This window comes from Siphateles boraxobius, unplaced genomic scaffold (genome assembly GCF_051911475.1).
Source record: "Siphateles boraxobius isolate OS27281-9 unplaced genomic scaffold, OSU_SipBor_1 9, whole genome shotgun sequence".
Classification (NCBI taxonomy): domain Eukaryota; kingdom Metazoa; phylum Chordata; class Actinopteri; order Cypriniformes; family Leuciscidae; genus Siphateles; species Siphateles boraxobius.
Genome location: NW_027509219.1, coordinates 32,554,195 through 32,580,156, shown reverse-complemented (window position 1 = coordinate 32,580,156; position 25,962 = coordinate 32,554,195). Strand labels below are relative to the sequence as shown.

Below are 25,962 nucleotides of genomic sequence, written 5' to 3'. Positions count from 1 at the left end.
GTTGTCCATTGGCTGCAACAGGTTTCTGCCTGCAGGTGGAAAAACTGCCAACTTTGGCCGCAAAAATATAAATAATTACTTTAAAAACATGCATTTACTAAACTGAAACCATTGTTTGAATGTTGCAGGCCAGAATCCCAGTGGATCAATTTTTGTTCAAAATGAAAAAATAAAAAAAACACTAATTCATTAATTCAAATCTAATTTAAATTACAAATTTCAAGTTTAAATAATTCTGTAAAGAAAAATTCTGTATTTACACCTACAATCCCTTTATAAAAACATTGTTCTGGATTCCCTGGAATTTTGTATAATCACATTTGTTCTGAAAATTTCATGGTTTAATACAGAATGTACAAAACATTTCATTCAGAAATAGAATTTCCCATGTGCACATCAATTATATATTATCATATTTGCAACAAAAAAAAACACTCTTAAAGTACAAAACTATGCAATCTTTATGCAAATTACCTTAATATGAGAACCCATTACAAAAAACATTAATGCCATGTAGTTTTTACCCAGTGAACCTTAACTGAGAACTCCTGCTATTCTGATGTTTATACGTACAAACAAATTCATAACTGGAGCGCTGTATTCAAAAACATTACAATGAATAATTTACACATCCGAAGTCTCAGCTGTCACAATGGAAGAGACAAATTTGGAATCACAAAATAAAAAACATATGAAGAAATATAAAAAAAAAACACATCATGAGCAAAAAACACAGTATACAAATACAGCTTTTCCATACAGTGCACATACTACTGAAGTGATACTTTGACATGAGGTACATGAACCAGCAAACCTTAGATATGACTTATGATCGCACACTTTCCTAGCATGTTTCATAGACGAGTATATGTTGATCCAAACCAGGGCCGTCCCAAGCATGGAGCGGACGACCGGTCCAGCTCCAAACTAAATGTACCGTTCTGCGAAGAACTATGCGTCACCTAGGGGAGATTTAAGTGCTGACGCATTGCTGAATTCTGTTTTTTAATTTGATAAAACTTGCATTATTATACTGATTTAGATCACAGGCTTTCTTAAATGTCTGGGGGTTTTCATACAAATGTAGCTCTCTCCAGTGAAAACACAAAGACAATCAGTCTTTTCTTATTGGTTCAACAAGTTCAACTAGAAAAGGTTTAATTGCATGAATGCACACCTCAACAATTATGAGCAATGTGCAAAGTGAATATGTGCACCGAGGAAGTAAAAACTTCAATAACTTTAAATATCTCTTTTTATAAGGCACAGCTACAGGTCTAGATAAACTAATGAATCCAGTGGATGTGAGGCCGATTTAAACATTCAAACCAACCTTTGGTCACGTTCCTGCCCAGCAGTGATGAATAAATACATTTTTCAGTTCCAAATAAAAAAACAGCATTTTATCATAATTAAACTGCTGTTTTGCTACAAAAAAAAATGTAATGATAATCTTCAAAAAAAAAAAAATCATCACAAATCCCAGCTCAGAATATCTTAAAAGAGGAGTAAGTACCGTTCAGATGTTTTTCCTCTATAAATTGAACCCTCACAGCACCTCGCAATAATATGAGACACGGGTACCGCGGGCGTCAGGAGAACCGGAGTGTCTTTATTGTGGATTGCTCTCATATGTGGAAAACATAGACTTGCGTGTTTTGGGTGGCGGCGGTGGAGGCTTAACTTCAGCTTTCGTCGGTAAAGGAGGCGTTAACTATGGGTGACACAGGAAAAGCTTATTATTTTCAGTCTGTAAATGTTGTTTCAGCTTTCTATACCGTTTTTGTCATCAATATTTTAGGTCAAAATACAGATGAATGCACAAAGGAAAGTGTAAAATTAATGCTAAAAATGTAACTTTTTTCCACATGTAGACTGTACATGCCATGTCTCACCTCAGAAGTAGAGTTATAGATGCTCTCGCTCTCGTGAGGGTGTTTCTTGGGTGGCATTGGTGGAGGGATGTTTGTGATGTCAGGTGTGCTGAAGTCACTCTCGCTCGGGAGACATGTATAACCTAAGGGAAGGTGATCCATATGAGGTTTATTAATGTCAATACAGATGTGCCATGTCCTGGATCAGTGTGTTCGATCATGATGATCTGTGTATTTATAACATCATCCTTACACGCCTCTAGGAATTGTCGTTTGTTTAAAACTTTTGATCGCTGCATAATTCCCATATTTACATTTGTGTCTTTTTTGGTAGAAAACACATTAAATTGGTCAAAAGTCACCATTAAGATATTTACATTGTTACAAATGGTTCAAACAAATGCTAAATCTTGATCATTGTATTCATCAAAAAATGTATGAAACTTATCAAATTTATCCAGGATTCCACACAAAAATCCACAACGGTTTTTTAACATTGATAATACTCAGAAATGTTTCTTAAGCAGCAAATCAGCATATTACAATGATTTCTGAAGGATCATGTGACACTGAAGACTGGAGCAATGATGCTGAAAACTCTAATTGCCATCAAAGGAATACATGATATTTTCAAATATATTTAAATAGAAAGTTATTTTAATTTGTAATAATATTTCACAACATTACAGTTTTTACTGTATTTCTGATCAAATAAATGCAGCCTTGGTAAACATAAGAAACTCCTTTCAAAAATAGTTAAAAAATCTTACCAAGCTCTGACTTTTGAATGGTTTTGTATTTTGAGAACCTTTTCATTTTTTTAACATTACTGTAGTGGTACCATGGTATAGAGATATTAGCATACAGTAATACTATAATGATTTGACATGTAGTTTATCATATTTAAGCACTATGGTAAAGAAAACTCACAGATCAAGTAAAAAAAGCCCACCGTCTCCATAAGTGTCAGTGTTGTGTGTGTGTGCACTCACTCGAGCTGCGCGGTGTGTGTGGTGTGGCAGGCAGAGGGCTGAGTGGGTTGTGTAAACTCAAATTGGATGATTCTCCATGAAACAGCGACAGCGTGAGTCTCCGGTCCCCTATCGTCAGACTTTTCGGCCTTGGCTGCTTCTCTGGAGGAATCTGCCACCGCACAGAGACAGAGACAGAGACAGCGCATCAAATGAATCATATCTCTAAACATTAGATTAGTCCATTTTATAAATGTCTACAACTCTACAATTTACTCCACTCGCTATGAAATGATACAAATCAACGTCAAACAGATCGTGATCATGTTAACATCCCAGAGTCGTCACATATAGGGCCAGATTTACTAAACAGGGCAAATTAGCATTACTGATGACGTGCAAATTAAAGAACAAAGAGGCAGCAGGACCATTTCTATAATGACCAACGCAATCTCAACTGGTTTAAGACCGGCTTTTTTGGGGGCGTTAAATAATGGCGTACCATACCAGTAAATTGACGAGCGCAAACCTTAGTAAATCACCATTCGTAATTCATTTAAATACTCTCCTTCCATAAATGTTGCATCTGAAAGGGAAACTCCAACAAATGCATATGCAATAAGCATATTTTTCACTGTGTGTCTTTAGTAAACCCTGACAGTAGGTTTTTTTTTTTTAACGGCAAAAGACGGTTTGCGCTGGCGCACGCTGTTAGTGAATCCGGCCCTAAATGTTTAAAACTGCTCACTGACAGCCACGAACAGAAGAATGAACACAAAAGCACCTGGTCTGTGTGAGCGGGTCGCTCCAGTAAGACCTGAGACTTGCTCATGCTCCATTCCTTCCTGTTCTTCTTACTTATCCGATTATCTTCCTCTGAGCGGGACAGAACCGAAACCCTGCTGTCGCTCACGCGGGAGAGCAGCGAACTGAGAGAAAGAGAGACAATCAGATATTTGTGCACCTGTACAAATCCTCTGAGCATGCTGCCATGTATTCTGCATTTGTGCAACAGCATTCTGCTTATGTAGTAGTTTAGTAATCTCAGGTCTAGAAACATATTTGAATGCAAGAAAGCCACTCGTGGGTTGAGTGGCGCAGAAGTAGAAACCTTCAGAAGTAAAAAAACAATGTATATGCAATTATTCTTGGGAGATTCTTCAGAGATCTTTGACTTATTCTCCCAGCTGCCCGTCTTGGTAATTGCTACTTATATGATATACGCACTTCATTGGCATTTCAATAAAAGCACATCTGCTAAAAACAGAAATATTAATATTAACATAAGATACATATGCATGCATACATATAAATGGATATTAACGGAAGTTAAGTAAACCAAAGATGTTCAAACATAAAATGGAAACATCGGAAACAATGCAAAAGTACAAACACTATAAAACACTCAATCATGAGGTTAACACACACAGAAGGAAACATTAAGAGTTTCCAAACTCTTTCACTTTAATGACATGAAAGTTCTAAATCAGTTTATGTCAGTCTGAAACAGTTTGAGTGACACATTTTAGCACTGATTGTTTTATGAATCTTTCACAATGTATTTCATTTTGAATTTCCCAATTACAATGTTGATTCATTCCATGTCATAGCCGATAACCAATAAAATGACTGATATTAAGTGAATATTATGGAGCACAGTACATAACATGCGGGGGAAATATATACTACAGTATATTGTAGCCACAAATTAAGAATTCATTCACTTGGTTTATTCATTTCTTCCCTTGTTTTACTAATTTGTGGCCACTTTGTAATAATTCGTTCCATTGTATTAGTTTAATCAAAACAAGGGAGCTACATTAGTACAACGTGGCTAACCACTTACTAAAATGAGGGAACATATTAAGTTGTGGGAACGATTTCTTAATTCGTGGCCACGATATATATATATATATATTTGTCCGCATTTCATGTTCTCCATAGAATACAGTTTTGCCTAGATACATTAAAAATGCATAAAAAATTAATTCTAGTTTTAAATCCTGCAAGGGAATTAAGCCATAGCAACATAATAAAGAATGAATAATGGAGATTGCTAAAGATTACATGTAACACTGCTAAACTACATGTGTTTTTAAAGGTTAACTTTACGTGATCATCATCTAAATGTAAAAACAGGGGAAATGAACATGCAATTACATATCTAATCAGCCAATATATCCAATATCATCCACTAAAAATAAAATGTTTCAGTTAACACAACCTTTCATACAATATCTAAATAAGGCAAAAAAACATTTGCAAAGAAATATCTAGGATAGGAAACGTGTGTTAATATTGAGTGTAAAGACAACCTATGTCAAACAGGCATTGCTTTGTGATTAAAATACTTAATAATTGATGTGAATCTAAAATGAACTAAACTGAATTCTAAAAGGTCAGACTCTGAAAATGCAAATGGACATAAAAAACGAAATTATTGACTGTTTTGGCACACAAAAACTTGACTAGCATTATAAGTGGACCTCAGGGGAAATAAGAGTTAATAAGAATTATTTACCAAGAACATTTTCTAAATAAAGCAGCACACTCTCGGATGGCATCAAACGATGCATAAAGTGGCGGAAACTGCACTTTTCATGTTCTTTCCGACTACGCATCATTCATCCACAATTATGATTTTCCAGAAAGAAACATTTTTAGGCAAGTGCGATGACCAGTTAGGAATGACTAATTTAGAACAATTTCATCTGCAAATACTTGAGGGAAAACAAGGAGGTTGTGATTGACTCCGATAAGATAGATTCGATTTTTTTCAGATTTGAGGCTAGATTATTTTTTTTTAATCTAAATTATTGGGGAGTTAATAGTAATCAAGGACTTGTTTAACGAGAACCCGCTTAACCAGCGGATAAAATAATCAATTAAACATGGAGGTTAAACCGGATTAATGTCATGTTTGTCCACTAGCAGAGGCATAATTACATGGGAAACTGAATCATTCCATGACCACGGGAACTCTGTTCAGCGATAAATTAGCCCCAGTGCGCTGCTGAAAATGAGGAAGATTATTTCTATGAAGGAGAGAATACTGACTCCTGGGATGCAGGCCTGGAGGAGTTTCCGTCGGAGGAGCCTGAGCCGCTGGAGTGTCCCGAGGAGGCGTTTGAAATGGTGGACATCCGTCTGAGCGTGGAGGACATGATGTATGGCATCACCATCGACCCCACGCGACTCTTTTTCTTTTCGGTCAGAGAGCAGGGCTGGAGATACAGATACAAACACAGACATGTTTCTATTTATATCATGACTTGAATCTCACTGACCTCTATAGTAATTCAATCAAATGCAACGCTTAACTTTTAGCATTTATACCGTAAATGTGAATTTAGCATTATTAAGTCTCCTCTATTAAAGTGATATTAAATTTCTTCCCACCCAGTAAGATTTATATACATAAAAATTGCAAATAATACTTATATTTAGCAAGGATGTATGAAATTGATCAAAAGTGACGGTAAAGACATTTATAATATTTTTTCTATTTGAAATAAATTCTGTTTTTTTACTTTTTTATTCATCAAAGAACCCTGAAAAAAAATGTATCATGGTTTCTACAAAAGATATCAAGCAAACTGTTGATTATAATATTGATAATAATCAGAAATGTTTCTTGAGTAGCAAATCAGCATATTAGAATATTTTCTGAAGGATCATGTGACACTGAAGTCTGATGCAGAAAATTCAGTTTTGCATCACAGGAATAAATTGCAATCAAATAGAAAGAGTTATTTTAAATTGTAATAATATTTCACTATTTTTACTGTATTTTTGATCAAATAAATGCATAAATTGTGAGCACAGGAGACCCTAAACTTTTGAAGGGTAGTGTAAATCTATGGGATTTTTGCTTAGTAAAAATTGCTAGGTAAAGTAATAGCATGCTTCTGCACAGGTCGTCACATGATTTGAGGCAACATTCATGTATTTAGGGGAAAAGATAAGGGACAAGTTATTTGCCATCTAATAAGAACTGTGCTTACTTATAGTTAATTGGGATGGCAGAAAGATTTTTAACATCAAAACAATGATATACTTCACCTTTAAGCTATTTTTTCTTTTTGGTGACCAACTTTGTGGCATACACCAAGAAAAATATCTTAATAAAGAGACTGGAAAGTGCAGGTTTTACTATGTTTGTGGGGACCAAATAAACCTGTAAAAATCTGACACACAAAGACAAATATCACTTCATCAAAGCAGATATGTCCTCCTCTTGTGGTCTACTGACTCATGAAAATGAATCTTGAAGTCTTAGCTGATTTCAAATCTCCTTCAAAGTAATAGTTAGACAATATCCCGTATGAATCATTTCATCAGATCTGAAACATTTCCACCCAAAAACAGCAAACCCTCGATCTGGCTCTTCTCAATAGAGTTGTGTTTGTCAGACTCACTAGAGTAATGACGCCATAGAGTTTCTCCACTTTGGCGCGCAGGTCCTGGAAGCAGGAGACGATTCTGTTGTGAAGGGGTTTCAGCTGCTCCGTGGATTTCTCTCCGTGGATCCGAATTCCCTCATCAAGCAATGGGACCTGAGATGGAATAGACATTAAAGCATTTTCAACATTAAAAATTTAACACAGAATGGATCACTCTGATGATTTTTCAGTACCTGATCTAAATATGACAAAACATACAGTGCAACAGTACAAATGTATAGATGGTTTTACCATATAGATGGTTTCAAAGCTAACTGAAATTAAGATTTTTTTTTTAAATGAGATTACTTTCATCAAGTAATTTAATCCATTTAATTATCAAAAGATATTTGATTATCTAAAATCAGGCAGTTCGACGTGGTTATATAAATATACACTAGCATTCAAAAGTTTGGGGTCAATAAGATTTTTTTTTTTAAAGAAATGAATAGGTTAATTCAACAGGGATGCATTAAATTGATCAAAAGTGACTGTAAAAATATTTATGATGAATTAATATAACATTAATATTAAGCAGCACTAATACTTTACTGTATTTTTGATCAAAATCTTTTCCAAAACATGAAAAATTCTAAACCCCAAACATTTGAACGATAATGTAAATACATTTAGATAATATAATTTATATATACAGTTGTGGTCAGAATTATTTCCACCCCTGGTAAATAAGAGCAAAGACGGGTCTAAAAATAAATCTGCATTGTTTATCCTTTTGATCTCAGGGCAATAATTATTTTACTTCAATGAAAGGTTAGATTTTTGCGATTTTTTTTTAATGAAAGATCAAGGATAAACAATGCAGATTTATTTTTACAGTCATCTTTGATCATATTTACCAGGGGTGCAAATTATTCTATATACATAGTTAACATGGTATATGGTCATATCTCCCACTTCTATGTGAATAATCTGAGTATTGTGTGAATGGTTAAACACAACACATATCTGCGGAAGTGTCACCTGCAATGCAATCAGGTGTTTTAAGACTTCAATGCGTTCCAGGTGGTCGGGGTTCTTCTTCATGTAGGCGTCCGTGAAAAACGCCTGAGGGGTGAAACAAAAATTTCAATCAGGATCAGCCGGTGCTCCAGCAGACCTAACGCTTCGAGACACACATCAATTTTTCATATCTGACCAGGACTAAAAGGTACAGAGCAACTCTTGAGCACATCTGACTGATTTAGCTGAGTATTATCAGGGTGTAAGCTTGATTTGGGCTTGATTTCTTTTGGTTAAAAATTAATAGAATCTAAAGTACAAAAAAGCTCTGCACATCCCAAACCTTTATTGGACTCAGGTGCAGGAGAAAATAACGACAATCATAGAAGAAAGAAGAGTAATGTCCGCACACTGCGCTTACAGCTCTGAAATTAAAGGCAGGGTAGGCGATTTGTTCTAAGTTACTAAGTTACGTGGTCTAAATGTATTTATATGTATATAAACCGTCTATTGAAAGTGTAGGACCATAAAATGTTCGTCCGAATTCAATGACACGTTGTCCTACCTGCCAGTCAGCGTATGTATTTCCATATCTCCGCACACCTGTTCGCGCAGACATCACGTGACGTCATCAGTGCGTTTCATGCTATGCAGAGTTAGACAGACGTCAGTCACCGAGCGCCGCAAAGGAAACAGGAGCCGCTTTATACAGTTCCTCCTGAACCAAAACAACCAGCTTATGCTGCGTGCACGCCATTACTACTGGGATTTGGCAGAGATGGAAACCTGTGACGTTATACTCGGAGCACTTCGGGACTTGAATTTATACGTTTCAACGTCGAAATTAATCTGCAGCAGTCAGGTGGTACAGGTCAGAGCTCTTTAAGTTATGTTCATTATTATTGTAATGTAATGCTTTGAGACATGAGGAGGTTTAACGCCGTCTCTCGTGACACATGCTCCCTGCTGTGCACGTTTATGTGTTTTGAAGGAGGCATGGCATTGGAGACACTTTGAAGGGAGCATGTGATCTCATGGTATCGAAGCTAGCTCGCCAATGCTAGCCTCTCTGAAAATTGCCTACCCTTCCTTTGATAGAAGTAGCAGAAGAGAAGAAACAGGGGAGAAAGACTGACCTTCTCATAGTTGGAAAAGCCGCCCATGACAGCCGGGTCCACGATTCCATTGAGCATCATGGAGAGCGGGTGCACAGGAAGAGAGCGGTCACACGCCTGCTGCTGTACCAGATTACTCAGCTTCTCATTGGCCAGCTCCATGGTTTCTATGGCGTTGTCCAAAGGGCTGATCTCCTCCTACAAACGAGGGACAATAAGAGACGAGCAGATGGGTTAAGATCTGATTGTGATCATACACTACCTTCTTTTAAAAGAAATTAATAATTTTATTCAGCAAGGATGGATTAAATTGATCAAAAGTGACAGTAAAGATATTTATAATGTTGCAAAAAAAATTAAATAAATGCTGTTCATTTATACTTTCTATTTATCAAAGATCCTCAAAAAATGTATCAAAATATTAAGCACCACAACTGTTTTCAACATTGATAATAATAATCAATGTTTCTTGAGCAATAAATCAGCATATTAGAATGATTTCTGAAGGATCATGTGACTAAAGACTGGGGTAATGATGCTGAAATTTCAGCTTTGCATCACTTTAATAAATTACATTTTTAAATATATTCAAAAAGAAAACAGTTATTTAATAAAACTGGGTTACACTTTATTCAAATAGTCCACTTTAGACATTTCACTAACTACAAGTAACTTTGCAACTACATGTTGACTAACTCTCATTAGAGTATTAGTAGACTGTAGTAGATTGTTAGTAGACTGTTAGGTTAGGATTAGAATTAATCAATTAAGTTGAAAAAAAAGTTAATTAAGTTAATCAGTAGAATAAGTTGACATGTACTTGCAAAGCTTCTTATAGTTAATAAAATGTCTAAAGTGGACTATCAAAATAAAGTGTTATTCTATCTAAATATTCTCTGTTTTACAGTATTTTTTTAAAATAAATAAATGCAGCCTTGGTGAGCAAAAGACCCCAAACTTTTGAGAATGACATAAAATGGCATATCTTGAAACCGGAATATCACAAAGGCTTGTAGGAGGGCTATTTTAATCTAAATATTTTAATATCCTAGCAACAGTACAGCAACACACAAGCACCACATACATTTTCTTGAGTAAAAATCTACTCGGTTAATATTACATCAGCAGAAACATTATTTCAGAAAAAGACACAATTTGATGAAAGAATATGAAAACAATAACGTGCACTGATTAACATAATTAAGTGGCATTTGAAAAAAAGGTGAATAGGGTTAATTTTGATAATGTTGTCTTTTGTTAATAGGTAAGTATTCAGATAGCACGTTTGACATTTAACATTAAAAGTCAGTTTTAGAGTATTTCGAGAAGGACGAGTTACTCACCACAGACATGGATTTCACTTCAAACCACTTGAGGATTCCTGGAAAGCGGTATGCTGTAATAAAAGTGGTCCTTTCGATCCACATGGTCTGTGAGGTCAAACGTAGAGAGGCACATTTACACAGAGGAGTAACACGTTCTGAAGGTTAATCATCCACATTTATTAATAATTATATAGAACTGATTTACAGGTACTTGAACCGCCTAGAAACTAGTGAAATGGTTCACAGAATCACATCAGAGTATCACAGTATAAATAAATCACAGTATTAGTGAGTGGCAACTTTCTTTTAAAAGTTTAATTAAGCATCTACATCATTGTCATCATCAGGGGGTTGAAAATCTGTACATTTTTAAAGAGGACCTATTAAGCCTTGATTTGGTTTTTGGCATCTACTAGAATAGGTTTTATGCTTTAACGACAGAAACGTCTGTCAGTAACTATGAAGCCCCTCCTTCCAAAAAGCAAAGTGTGCTCTGATTGGTCGGCTGGACTAGTGTGTTGTGATTGGTCTGTGAGTTTCAACTAACGCAACTCAACCAGGTTTCGCACCTTTTTTTGTGTGTGTATACCTTGGACAAGAAATATTTAAATGAGGCATATTGTGACGTGTTCGTTCTCAAGAAAACTCAAGACTACAAGACTTCAGGGAGTTCAGAAATAGTGCGCACTGATATAGAGAAGAACTCACTTTTTATGCTCAAACAGGAACATTACATACTAAAAGTTAAAAATGTAAAAAAAGAATAATAGGAGCCCTTTAAATGACTGCTTTTAAATTATTTCTTTTCAGTCATTTGTGATTATCCGATATGGATTTTTTTAATAATTTCATAGAGATTGCATATAAAAAGGTTTCAAACCAATTAATATTGAGCATAAGCTAGAACTAGAAATATTTATATTCACTTTTACAACAATTTTTATATTGACTTTCTTCTAAGAAACCAAGTCCAAGCAGCTTTTTACAAAACATAAATAAAAAATAAAGAGTAATTTTTACTGCCAAGCTGCAAAGACAGCATAATAACACTGATGTCTTTGAACTATTCCTTTAACATTTCATTCATTTTAATGACTCTTTTAGACTTGGAAATAACACTTTTTTTCAGACACAAATTTCAGGTTTGCCATGCCTGTGAGATCCCTGCATTCATTTCCTTGGTTGCAAGTCACAAACAATCTTGATGAAAACCATCAGTCTCTCACCCATGGGGTTTGAGCTTGACACTTCAAACTAAAGCTTGCAAAACAGTTTTGACAAGGTTAAAAAAAATGTATAATGTCAACAATGTTAAAATAAAAATTACAGTAATTTAATCTGAAATCATCTTTTTCGTGCATTATAATTTAAATACCCTCATCTGCCTTATCGGTCAGCCTCAGCGATTCAATATTTGATCAATGTTTGCAACTTACGGCAAACTCATTGTCAGGATCTTTTTCTCCTTTCCTAAACGGTCTTGAATACTGGAACTTGTCCACCTCGTTCGTCCTGTAGTAACTGGGAAAACAACAGAAGGGAAATAAGATCGATAACAGCATTATTTACAATAGATGTGAATTGTGACAAGGGCGTTGATTCATACTTGAGGATTTGTTCAGGAACTCCCTTGTCCTTGAACTGTGAAGGTAAAGTTAGGATAGGCTTCACCGTAAAACACTGGATATCTGCAGGGAATCACTTAAGGGCAGAAAACTCTTCACATTCACTTAATTAGGTCCAAAAAAGCATTTGGACACAATACTGATTTAATGTGAGGCACATACACTACTAGTCAAAGGTCTGGGGTTGGTAAGGTTGTTTTTATTTATGTCTTTGGAAAAACTCTCTTACCAGGGCTGCATTTATTTGATCAAAAACACAGTAAAACTGTAATATTGACAAATGTTATAATTACAATATAAAACAATTGTTTTTTTATTTGAATATATTGTGAAAAGTAATTTATTCATGTGATGTAAAGCTGAATTTTCAGCATCATTGCTCCAGTCTTCAGTGTCACATGATCCTTCAGAAATCATTCTAATATGATGATTTGCTGCTCAAGAAATGTTTCTTATTATTATCACTGTTGAAAAAAGAATGTTGAAACCATTCTTTGATGAATAGAAAGTTCAAACGAAGAGCATTTATTTGAAATAGAAAACTTTGGTAACATTATAAATGTCTTTACTGTCACCTTTGATCAATTTAATGCATCCCAGCTGAATTTAAGTATTATATTCTTTTAAAAAAAATGACTGACCCCAAACCTTTAAATGTTACTATATTTAATTTAACAGTAATTTTTTTTAAACATAAAACAACAAACCCATAAATCTTCAAATTCCACAGAATTTAGCCAACAAAAAAGCTTTTGAAAAGCTTTAACATCAGTATCTTGCTGGGTTAAAGGTCTAGGATACGTTGACCGGGTGAGTTAGAGATGTTGTCACCAGGGGGCGATGTGCTGGTTATCTTCACTGCATTGGGAAACTGAGACATCAGCTTGAGGCTAAAGTCTTCCAGCCACTCATACTCTTTACCACGGTAAATGAACATTTTGTTCTGTTTGAAACAGGGAGAGTAAAAAGTTTAATTGAAGACTGTAAGCCACTGCTATTAACGTACTGGCAACAAAGTTCTTTCTAAGTTTGAGTGATTTTCATGGCTTGATATCTGGCATGCAGAAACAATAATAACTACACAAAGCCTATCATTTTATTAGATGTCTAAGGGGCTCTTGTATCTGTAAACGTAAGGCACCTGGGTCCAAACCCCTGACTGTGAAAAAAGTATTATTTTCTTGTTAAAAAAAACCCCAATTACTCTGAGAGCTCTTTGGGGAGAGCTGCAATCAGAATATCGTTTTTTTTTCTTTGGCAATGCCTGATGCCGAAATGCCCAACAGCGGGCCGGCCCTGCCAGCATGTTTGTGTCACTGTTTAATCCATACTTTACACCGCATAGACAAAAGAAAATTAGACATTTGAGCACCACATGGGAGAATAATTATCCAAGTTGTCGTTTGAAAATCGTATCCCATATTAAATCCATTAAAACAGGCAAAACTGGGCAACAGCAGCAAAATTCGCTCACCCTGAGGAAGGAGGGGAAACCTTGACCGTAGTATCCCACTGCGAAATATTCGGGCTGAGGTCTCATAGCGTGCATGATGTTCTCATAATACTGTGCCTGCTGTTTCTGTGTACAAAACAACAGGTGTTTTTACATTTGAATTAGCAATTAAGGCATTTAAAAGTCAAGCATAAAAGGAATAGTTCAGCTGAAAAAGAAAGCACTGTCATCATTTGCTCATCCTCAAATCTATATTACTTTTTTTCTTCCTTAGAACATACTAGGAAAATTGGCTCTGGTTCATACAATGAACGTGAAAGAGGTCATAATACTTGTGAACTATATTGCAATTCTTGTGAAGTCACATGACAGCTTTGGGTGAGGAACATTTTTATATTGCACATATTCATCTATTTTTGACCGTTCTGATGGTTCCAAAACACTGTTGCGTAACTAGTTTGAACTCTATTGCACGTAATCCTGCTAATACAAAGGCTTCAGTCAACTTCAATTACTGTTATCTGCCCCATAATGCCTTTGATCATAGCACTTAACCCCTGGTTCTTCCAATACTTGGAAAGACGAACAATTATGATCCTTTTAGTAACTTATTTTAAGAGGTTAATAGTAATCATGGTCGTAGTAGTCATAAAAAATATATATAATTGTTGTAATTGTTCCTACAGCTCTCTGATAAAAATGCTTTTGATATAATTGTGGCAGTCTAAGTGGCAGCAATCTAACACTGAAGAATTGCCAATACTACCAATCATTTTGAATGTTATTATGATTCTGTAAAAGAATTTCACCTATTTTCTATATCGTAGGAGAGCCTGTAATTCATATTTATATACATTCAGTCATAAATGGAGATGATTAACGTTCAGAATCAGATCTTGGAACCCCTCTGTGTAAATGTGGCTCTCTGCCTTTGGCCTCACAGACCATGTGGCTCTTTTATAGTTAAATATGGAATTTCAATTGTGTTTCCATCACTGTTTTTCCTCCCACCTCATATTATTTCCATCCCAAAAGTTTTGCGAGCAAACACGAAGATTGTTGGGTGAACACAAAAGTTTCGTGAGAGAATGCAAAAGCACTGAAATATCATTTTTGCAACCATCTTAGTTTTCATGTGCCTTTTGAGAGTTATGGCAGAGGGTGTTCGAGGGGGGTTAGGGGGGGGGCAAGGGTTCACACTAGGAATATAACATGCAAGCCATATGTACTACACAGTGTTGTTATTGTTAGCTAAAGCTTAAACTGTTAATCTTTTCAATCATTTAAATAAAGCTGAAATAAAAAAATAGAATACAAATATTAGAAATTAGAAATGTTGCCTTGGAAACTAACTGAAATATGTTTAAGTTCAATTATTAAAATGACTAAATCTGAAATTAAAAAAGCTAAAAAGAAATTGTAAAAAAAAACTAATAAAAGTTAGAAAAGCACAAAATTACTAGAACTTAAACTACAAATAAAACTGTAAATATAAAAATAAAAGCTAATTAAAAGCATTAATAAATATTACACTAATGCATAAATAATACTAAACAATATTTGTACAACAAATGCTGTTTTTGTCATTTTGGAGTTTGACAGCACTCCTGTTCACTTTAAACGTATGGGAACATTTTGCATCCTGAACATTAAAAATCTAAATATCTCATTTTGTGCTCCGGCAATAAAGAGAAAATGTAATGCAGAATGACATGAGGATAAGTAAATGATGACAGAATATTAATTTTTAAGTGGTCTACATACTTAAGCTTTGGTATTTGTTACTGTACATTCCATACAATGATTTCAATTCACACAAGAATTGAAAAGAAATAGGATTTATTCAGATTAAATGGGAGATAAATGTATTCCAGTCATCTCAATGGCAAAAATTTCCCAAATTTACCTCGAATTCACCTAACTAATGTATGGCACACATTTTATGCACCACAGAACAGAAAAGTTGAAGCAGTTGTACACCCAATTCATCAGCACAAACTGATCAAATTGAAGTCAGCTGCCAAGTGAGAACTTGACAGAGCCAAAGGCAGAACTGAGAGGAGAGTGTGTAACTGCTACAGTAGCCGTTATCGCACCAGTTTCCTTCCTCCTCCAGCTTGCCAATTGCCATGCTTATTTCCTGTGCTGAGTGACGGCTGCTACCCAGCCGACAGCGTGATGGATTACCAACCCAGAACGTGAATCAATAAGAAGTGCGTGAATCAAAACGAGCTTAAGCTTTAACTTTTGTCTCGCTAAAATGTTTGTACATCACAGAGCATCTCCTGTTCTGGCAGAAGCTCGGGGGAGGTTTGTCTGCGGCGTTACCTTCGGATCGTATTAACAAAGAAACCAGGGAATTCTGTCACGTCTGTCTTACCAGCAGTTGACTGAGCTCTATGAAATCAAACATTTGGTTTTCGTGAAGTTTAACAAGCTGTTTGGCCATCTCGATGGCCTTCTCCCACATCTGTGAACAAAGAACAAACAAACAATAAATGAGAACGTGTTTTGATGGCAACACATCTGCTGTGTTTATTCTTCTTTAAGGAACAGCTTTTCAATAATGAAACATCTGTTATCATTTAGTCTCCCTCACAGTGTTCCAAATCATTGACTTTCTTCATAAAAGATAAAAAATACATGTTGTCCATACAACTTGTGTGCAATATTATAAGTCTTTTGAAGCCAATACAATCATTATGTGACTGAATTTTAAAACATGATGCGTTATGACATGAAACATAGAGCAAAAGTCAACTATGTTGTCTATGTCTATGTTTCATATATATATATATATATATATATATATATATATATATATATATATATATATATATATATATATATATATATATATATATATATTAGTGGTGGGCCGTTATCGGCGTTAACGTGCTGCTTTAACGTGAGACTCTTATCGGGCGATAAAAAAAATATCGCCGTTAATCTATTCTCAAAGTTGGGTTGGGATCATAAAATGAATTTTTCGAATATCGTTATCTTTTCGCGCAATTCCATGTGCATAGCCTATATTTGACATAATTGACGCCGCGCCTACTGTCACAGATCGCGCAGCAGGGTATTTTCCTGTCAGGGACACAAGGTGGGCGACGTTCCTCTCGTTACTTTATTTTAATGCAATACGTTGTTAAATGAGTTTATTCCAAGCGCGCTGTGTCCTTTGTATGGGCATGAGCGATGCTCATTTACAAATGAATCACTCTTTTGAGTCGATTCTGTTCAAAGACTTCATCAAATAAGTTGTCAGATGATCTGTCTAAATCGGTTCGCGAATCAGTTGATCTGTTCAGTTCCTCGCGCACTGAATCGTCTGAAGCGCTTTCAATCACACTCGGAGTCGAAACATGAAGATTTAAGAGCATCAAGAGCGTTGGATGAAGTGGCCGATCTACAGTCTAGTCTAGTGAAAGCAAATCTGCAAATGCATCATATTTTTGCCAGCGATCAAGATCTTTACTAGTTGAACATCTTCGTATACTGTCTGTGAATGAATGATTCCACAGGACGATACATTCGATTTCATTTCATTCAGGTAATACATTTTACAACCAAACAGATTATTACGCCACGATAGCACTAATAAAAAGTATGACATTATCCGGTTTTTGGACATACATTAATTTATAGGCTACAAAAAAAACCGCTTCAGAGCGTCGGCGCACTGGTTAACAGGTTAAATAAGCTACCATTGTCCACAGTATGAAATGAACACTCGCCATCCAGCGGTAATGTGTGTGTATTGCGCGTGTATTGCGCAGTGGCATAATCACACGAATAGTTTACATTGATTGAAACTAATTTGTTTAAAAATGAGGCTATTGCAGTAACAAGGCAGGTTCACATAAAATCATTATGGCATATGATGACATTATTTTTTGATCTAACGAGCATTGGCGATGCAAAAACGGACTGTCGTGCGTATTGTTTTTTTTTCTTCTTCCAAGCCTACTATGTTAAAAAAGGACGAAAACATGTTACTTGTTCAATTAATAAACAGTTTGTTCGATGACAAATCGCTAAAGATGAAATTGGCCTCCCTTTCTGTCATTGCGGTTTTTTTTATTTATTTTTTTTGTTTTTTTACGATATTCGACTTTTGCTCCTCGATTGTCGAATGGCATTTTTGGCAGAAATGCACAGCCCTACGCGAGGCGAACTATTCACAAAGACTTACTTTTAGTCATTATTTGGGTAGCACACATATTCTGAATGCCTTCGGGAGAATTCAAATGAGCCATTTTAATCTAGATTAATTTCAATATTAATCTAGATTAATCTAGATTAAAAAAATTAATCTATGCCCACCTCTAATATATATATATATATATAGCTATATATACATATACATTTATATATAAATATATATATATATATATATATATATATATACTTCAAAATTTGTCTGATTGTGCTCTACGGAAAAAAGGGAGTAATACAGGTATGAGAAACACAAAAGCATGTTTTCTTTTTGGGTGAAATATATCTTTAAATGCACAACCACTGAAAAGTTTGGGGTCAGTAAGAGTTTTTTTGTTGTTTTTAAAGAAATTAACACATTAAATTGTTCAAAAGTGACAGTAAAGACATTAAGAATGTTACAAAAGATTTCTATTTCAAAAAAATGCTGTTCTTTTGAACTTTCTATTCATCAAAAAATCCTGAAAAAATGTATCATGGTTTCCACAAAAATGTGAAGCCGTTTTCAACTTTGATAATAATGAGCAGCAGTTTCTTGAGCAGCAAATCATCATATTAGAATGATTTCTGAAGGATCATGTGACACTGAAGACTGGAGTAATGATGCTGAAAATTACAGGAATAAATTACATTTTAAAAAAGACATTTTAAAAAATTCTTACAGACCTTAAACTTTTAAATGGTGTTAAACAGCAACATGACAATAATTCTACAGCTCTTTTCTGTTCTTTACAGCTGTACTTCCCTAAAAATGGTGTGAATTGCATATTAAAAAAAAAATCATTAGATTTAGATGTGCATACTTTGCCCTTGTCCAGATTGCACATGATTTCCTGAAAAAGTCTTTCCTTCAGCTCTTGTTGTGTCCAGCCCTGAGCTCCGTCCCGTGGGATCAGGTGGGGCGCACACGGCTTGTCGGACCACTAGAAAGAGATTGCACAGTTCAGTCATGCCAATCACACTGATCTGATAATCACTAAACTCTGAAGCAAATTTAACCAGCACGCTACAAGAGCAATACGATTCTGAGTGCAGATATTAAAATGCAAACCAGACTAAGTTAAGCAGCATAATAAGATTTTGGGGAGTGACAGGCTAAATGTTTGGCTTTTATAAAGATTTGGAGGATAACAACTGACTTTCATTAGTTTTCCAAAGCAAAGGTCATGTCATTTCCAAATCTACAGACATCCTTGTCATTGAATAATTATATATTTTTTTAAATAACAATTTTTTTTTAAAATTAAGCAAATTGTGAATAAATGTGAATGTGTAAAATCTCTTTAAAGGGTTAGTTAACCCAAAAATGAAAATTATTATTATTGTCGTTCCAAACCCTTTAAACTTTTGTTTATCTTCAGAACACAAGCTGCATTTCCATTACCTTTTAACATGGAAAACTCCCAATTCGAAAAAGGAATGTTTCGCAAAAATGCAATGGAAACAGTTTTTTAGCATTTACAGGTCACCGGGCACATGTAAAAGTCACATAAACATTCTTTAAAAAAGGCAGAGTATGTTTGGACCGAAGACGAGACGAAGTTATTCGTTATAGTTTTCATAGGAATACTGGATTCCAAACAACAAAGAAATGCCACAATTTATCAAGACCTTCCAGAAGCCGTGGCAAATATTACAAAAAAACAACAACTCTCAAACAGAAGTATCTTTTGGAAAGAGAACCTCTGCAAAAGCTGTGCTGATGGGAAAGGGGAAATAAAATTCAAGTTGAGGGACAGAGGACAATTGTCACATCGATGAGCACAGGTCTGAACAGCATAGGTAAGGCAAACATATTTGGCATGAGCTGATATAACTATAAAAACTCAAATACACCAGGCTTATGCAAGCTGAGTTGACATTAAGTTAGCCTTTTAATCAATATTTAGGAAATATCGCCAACGTTTTGAGTAAATCTGTAATCATAACCCCATGCCTACTCATGACCTTAAGACATCTTGATCTAAAGGCTTATGCTTAAATGATTGCAATTACTGTAAAAGACAAATATTAATTGAATATGATACATATGAATTTTTCTATAAACCCAGCATTTTTATTAAAAACACTTTTTATGGATGAGTAGACTGGAAAGCAGCTTAAAGAATGTATATTTGCTAAAAGCTCAAAAATTAGATTTAATTTAGTTAATAAATTTTTTTAAAATAATTTTTTTAAATTCGCTTTTATTTAAGTTTAAATTTGCTTTCTTTTTTGGTCACTACAAACTTCTTTTAAAATTTGAAGGAAGTTTTGCGTTCTGCGTTTAAACTTTTGAAAGTATATATATATATATATATATATATATATATATATATATATATATATATATATATATATATATATATATATACATACATACATACATACATACAGACATACATATACGTATATAATAATAATAATTATTCATTACATTTATATAGCGCTTTTCTGGGTACTCAAAGCGCTTCACATATGGTAGGGGGAATCTTCTCAACTATCACCAATATATATATATATATATATATATATAAACAACCCCTTTGAAAGTTAACAAATTACTCTTTGCATAGAAGAGTTCTTAGAGTTTCTTGAAGATGTAATGTTCCAGCAAGTCTCCTTGATCAATTACCAAGGAACCATGCCAATATTAATCAGGGAAATAACATTTTCTTATCAAAGTGCTAATTGCAAAAATGAGTACACCCTCCTCAAAGTTACAAAATAAAATGAAACAAAAATGTTCTGTGCAAGTTAAAGGTATTTTGTGATCAACGAGTGAGTATATTGAACCAAAACGTTTATATAAGAGTAATATCTTGACAATTAAAAGTTATGAAGCCCATTGAATCATTCTCAGACTTAATTTAGACAACAATTGAAAGAGAACTGTCAGTAGATGTATTTCTTTGGTAATTCTCTTGTACTAATGTCCTCTTTTGTGCAAAGCAATGTTCTAAGCGTGAAAATAGATCCCTGAAACAATACGACCTTAACTTTAAGCTTTCATTTTGTATGAATGAGTGATTTTTTTTGTTAGGAAAAGAGCAGGAGAAATGCCAAGCAAGTGTCTCAGAGCTGGAAAAAGCTGTCAGAAGAGGGCCCGTTTCATCTTACGCAGTAAGACGCAACGTGCAGAAGTGAAATGCATTGTTGTCGTCTACACAGGAACTACCTATGCCTTCCCTAGGGTGCCACTGTACAACTGGCCAACAGGACTACAGATGAAAACTAGGCTAGCCCTTGGCTAATTCTGGCATGTTACAGGTGTATTGTTGTTAATATGCAATGTTCTGGTAAATAAATAAAAATCTACTGTAGCCAAAGCACAAGAAACTCGTTTAGCCTTTTCCAAGGCCAATATTAACAAAATAGAGTCTTCTGGTAATCCATACTCTGGTCTCATGAGACCAAATCAATCATCTGGAACCTAACCGCATCCAAAAAGGGATTGGGGGAGTTGTGCTTAATCAATGTGTCCTGAATTTACACACCATTGTGTGATCTATTTCAAAATCTTGAAACATAGGAGATGCAATCCTTTTCCTTATTCCAATCTTAACACTATGGGGGGATTTTGTAGAGACAAGTGCAACACTTCTTATCAAACATCAGGGCACTCTAGGGGCCCTATCATACACCTGGTGCAATGCAGTTATTTACACGTCCTGTGCCACGTTGTTTAAATAGCAAATGCATTTGCACCCATCTGTTCACCCATGGGCTGCTGGTCTGAAAATCAGGTGTGTCCAGGTGCATTGTTGGTGCGCTGCTATTTTGAGGCAACTGAAATAAAGTCTAAAGTCAATGGCGCAGTATTGTTTTTGTTATTTAAAGCAATAAATTGTCCAAGCAGTATATTTAAAGTTATGCAGGGCATACTACGTACTAGAATATTACACGTTTGTTGAATTTAATCAAGGTTGTGCTCATTTTTGCAACCCCTCATTTTCTTTTTTGGCCGTTTTTGCCTTTTATTGGATAGGACAGTAGCTAGACAGGAATGGAGGTGGTACAGAGAGGGGGGGATGGGATCGGGAAAGGTCCACGAGCCGGGACTTGAACTCGGGTCCCCCGAAGCGCAACTCCGCTACATGTCGGCACACTTCCCCACGAGGCTGGCATGCAACCCTTTATTTAAGCAAAATCGGCTAATTTATTTATTTTACAATATTGATATCACATTTTTCTCTGTTTTTATTAAGTATATGTTTAATAAATATACATTTTGTCATCTTTCCATGAATTGCAATCAATTAGAAGTAGAAAAGTATCTTTATGTTCAGAGGGGGTGTACTCATTTATGAGATATGCATAGATGTCGGTATCTAACCATAACCGTGACCAGCACAAAGCGAATCAACATCATCCAAACCTCCAACAGTTCAGCATGCAGCAGCAGGGTGTAGGCAGCCTCTGTGTAATTCTCACAGGCCAGATGTAGATCACGTAACTTGTACAAATATCTAATGAAAGACCATAAAACATTCAGAGTCATGTGTTGGTCAACAAGCCAATAACTTTCACTCATCTGGCACACTTACCGGATATAAATATCCTCCCTTTTCTTTTCTTTGTAAAAGTTCTGTGGGCATGAGAGAGAAGATACATGTGATTTTTATGAAAGCATTTTATTCCTGATTAGATGAATATAACTACATTGTTAGAAAAAAAAGGTTTTATTGGGGTTTTATATAGAATGCTAGGGTTCTTGACACAATTTTAAAAAACACTTTATGCCAAAAAGGTTCTTTTATAAGGGAAAGGTCTTTAACGTTTGCAAAAATACTTTCATGTTTAACACGTTTTTTTTCTAGTAATTAACTATGTTTAATTCATAAAATAAAAAAAATGAATTAAAACAGTTAATTAATTAATACTAAATCCATAAAATGACCCCATGTTGGGTACCCCTAAAAAAAGTTTCTATAAATGAAGCACCTGACAAAACCATTTGTGTTTCTATATAGAACCTTTGGAAACACTATTTTAAAGTGACGTAATTACACATAGTAAGTAAGGTAAATATCTCTAGTAAGTACATGTAGGTAATTAAATCGCTGGTCTTTTCAGCAGGTTGAGCGCATGATAAAGGATGTTTTCGAAAACTAAAGGTGTGTTTGAGTTCACGCGGTGCGGTCCTCACCAGGACGTTGACGGTGCAGCTCATGCGGAGCTCGGGGCTCTCGTCGTGGTTGATGGTGCGGTAGGCCAGCAGGTTCTCCAGCAGACTACTCAAGAGCAGAGCCAACTCCTCACCAGGCTGACACAGAGACCGATGCAGCCGACAGCAATCCAACAGTCTGGACACAACACAAACAAACAGAGACAGTCACTCAGGAACAGAAACTACAGAAAAGAATAGAAGCACAAGGCTATCAAAAATATATGAGTGGCAACACAAGATGCACTCTTAAAAATCAAGATTTTCACCAGTGATGCCATAGAAGAATCATTATTTTTTGGCATCTATGATTTCTTGAAGAACTAATGGAACCTTTCAATTCCACAAAAGGTTTATAGAGGAAAAAGGCTCTTTAGAATTTTAAAACACAAAGAAAAGTCACTGAAAGGAACCAAAGATAGTTCTTATATGGCATCGCTGCAAAAAACTCCTTTTGGAAACATTATCTTTAAGAGTGTAAGGGGAGAGAAAGATCTCACATTTTTTCCAGCAGGATCTTGTATTGTTCATCACCACGGCCTCCTTCAACTTCCTGGTCCAGTTTTGTGATTAGCTCATTCTCAAACTGCAAAGCAGACAAATGCTTCATCAAACTCTCTGAGCATCATGTAGGAGCCTACATAGACAACATCTTAAAAAGACATGGACCTTCCCAAGTCACTGATCTTAAATGTTCTTCGTAATCAGTGACTCAAGCACCCACACAAATAGAGAACACTTACAGTTGATTTCAATCGAAAGTGTCATTAGCATTAGAAGTGTAGAAATACATCGATGTGGATCGATGGATCAATCAAATGACTAACGATATATGTATTATTATCCATGTTGCGGGTAATGCATTACAAGTAACGTAAATTAGGTAATCAGATTGCTTTTTAATAGTAAAGTAACGCATTACTTTTAAATTTACAACAAAATATCCTGCGTCGTATTCTTCTGCGATCCAGAATGGCAGTGAACTTTCTTTTGCCTTCAGCCTTAGGCTTGATCATTTGACTTTTGGTGTGAAAGGGCCTTTACATTTGCCAAAAAATTAACTTTTGTTTCTTTTTTGGCATTAAAAACAAACAAGCAAGCCCTGCCCAGGTGAGAAAAACTAACGCAAAAGTAACGTAACGCATTACTTTTTCAATAAAATGCAATTAGTTACTTTTTTAGGGAGTAATTCTATATTGTAATGCATTACTTTAAAAAGTAACTTTCCCCAACACTGATTATTATAAATATACATGTTTAAGATGCATCTATTTAGTTGATTTTTCTAAAGAAATACCTCTCGAAAGAGACCAATAGAGATAAATGAGATGTCCAATTGTCACTGCAGCTGTCATCAAATATTTGATCTGTTTGACAACTTTATTTTTAAAATGTATCTATGTTTCTGTAAAAATGTATTTTTTCAACAACTGGAGAACCTCATTTTATTGTGCATGTCCTAAGGGGGATACTAGATTTGCACATTTTAGAAAGAACACTAGACTGAAAGACTTTCTTGACTGTTGTCACTGTTTATCTCACTGCACAATCCAATAATGAGCTGTAATCAACTCACTAATAATCTTGACTGACTGTTTATAAATATTTTTTTTAACTGCATATTTTTTATATTTAAATTAACAATGATGAAGAAAATAATTTCTGTACATTTTTAGATCATTAAACCTAATGCATTAACAAATGTTCACAAAATTAACGACATTGTAAATTATCACTTTTTATATTTAAATATATCTATATTTGAATCGATGGATATTTCTGCACCGAATAAAAAATACCAGCATCTTATAAGGAAGAATTATTTGGCTGTCTACACCATATTACGTTTGCGCATGCTGCCTAAATAATATGCTGCCTAGGTAGACAACATTTTGGAACAGAAGTGGTACAAAAACAACCCTCACCTTCCCGAAGGTGTGGTTGGAGCTAAAAGTGTGTTCACACTGCATCATATCAAAGAAGATGGGGATGGTGGCTTTCCTCAGGTCCGGCTCAGGCACTAACGTGGCGTCCAGGATCGGCCCAACCATTGCAGGGATGAACTTTATCTTCTCTGGGCCTGGAAGTGACACGTACATCCAATGAAGTCCCAAAATAGCCGAAATGTTCTTTTCCATTTTTATATGCAATATGTACTTTGCCTCAGCCATTAAAGACAAACAGTACAGTAGTGATTTTACCCTCTATAATAAGCAATTTGAACAAAAAGAGAGTCCTTAAGAACATCCTGCAAAATTCCTCTTGACTCTAGAAGCTTCTGTAATTGTTTCTGTCTCAAACAGATAAGAGGCACAGGAAAAAGGTTTTACCAAGATTCTGCCACATATCTCCCAGCTTAAAGCCGATGCTTTTCCGCATGTCTCCGCACCTGTTTACATTTTTAGGAACACAATTTAATTTAATGTCAGCCTTCAAAACAAAACCAACAAAAAACCAACAACACTTGAACTCAAAAATAGACAGAACAACGTCTCTCACTAACTTGTTGAGTATCTTGTCTCGTTTCTCAAGCGAGAAGGATTCCAGCTGCAAGGACTTGTGGGTAAGGAAGGCAACAATCAGGTGAAAGTAGTTGTTCCAAAGCTATTGAAGAAAAACAAAAGGAAATCATCACTGCAAAACAATTTCCTGAGTACAAAACGGATATAAAAATATCACAAATATAAGGCAAAGATAAAAAAAAAAAACCATCTGTGTGCAGCAATATCCATCAGCAATTCAGACAATTGGCCCTTTGATAAGTTTTGGTCTCATTATCATTACATTAAAAAAAAACAGTACCAAAACATACCATGGTATTACTAGGTTT

At 35.2% G+C, this 25,962-nt stretch overlaps 1 protein-coding gene across 2 annotated transcripts in view; it reads right to left on the bottom strand.

Moving 5' to 3' along the window:
• Positions 1-256: 256 nt before the first annotated feature.
• The window catches only part of dock5 (dedicator of cytokinesis 5), a 59,129-nt gene continuing 33,423 nt past the window's right edge, over positions 257-25,962 (bottom strand). For both annotated transcript variants that reach the window (XM_077223991.1, XM_077223992.1), the window contains exons 30-51: positions 25,636-25,736; positions 25,463-25,521; positions 25,058-25,212; positions 23,633-23,718; positions 23,115-23,271; positions 22,513-22,553; positions 22,344-22,434; positions 18,790-18,909; positions 16,146-16,235; positions 13,787-13,891; positions 13,114-13,255; positions 12,294-12,375; positions 12,124-12,208; positions 10,706-10,792; positions 9,384-9,560; positions 8,269-8,352; positions 7,264-7,401; positions 5,903-6,069; positions 3,630-3,774; positions 2,867-3,017; positions 1,896-2,017; positions 257-1,714 (exon numbers count right to left, since the gene is read on the bottom strand). In XM_077223991.1, coding sequence (XP_077080106.1) covers positions 1,613-1,714; positions 1,896-2,017; positions 2,867-3,017; positions 3,630-3,774; positions 5,903-6,069; positions 7,264-7,401; positions 8,269-8,352; positions 9,384-9,560; positions 10,706-10,792; positions 12,124-12,208; positions 12,294-12,375; positions 13,114-13,255; positions 13,787-13,891; positions 16,146-16,235; positions 18,790-18,909; positions 22,344-22,434; positions 22,513-22,553; positions 23,115-23,271; positions 23,633-23,718; positions 25,058-25,212; positions 25,463-25,521; positions 25,636-25,736 — 2,487 coding nt within the window. In that variant the 3' untranslated portion in view covers positions 257-1,612. The remainder of the gene's footprint in view (positions 1,715-1,895; positions 2,018-2,866; positions 3,018-3,629; positions 3,775-5,902; positions 6,070-7,263; positions 7,402-8,268; positions 8,353-9,383; positions 9,561-10,705; positions 10,793-12,123; positions 12,209-12,293; positions 12,376-13,113; positions 13,256-13,786; positions 13,892-16,145; positions 16,236-18,789; positions 18,910-22,343; positions 22,435-22,512; positions 22,554-23,114; positions 23,272-23,632; positions 23,719-25,057; positions 25,213-25,462; positions 25,522-25,635; positions 25,737-25,962) is intronic.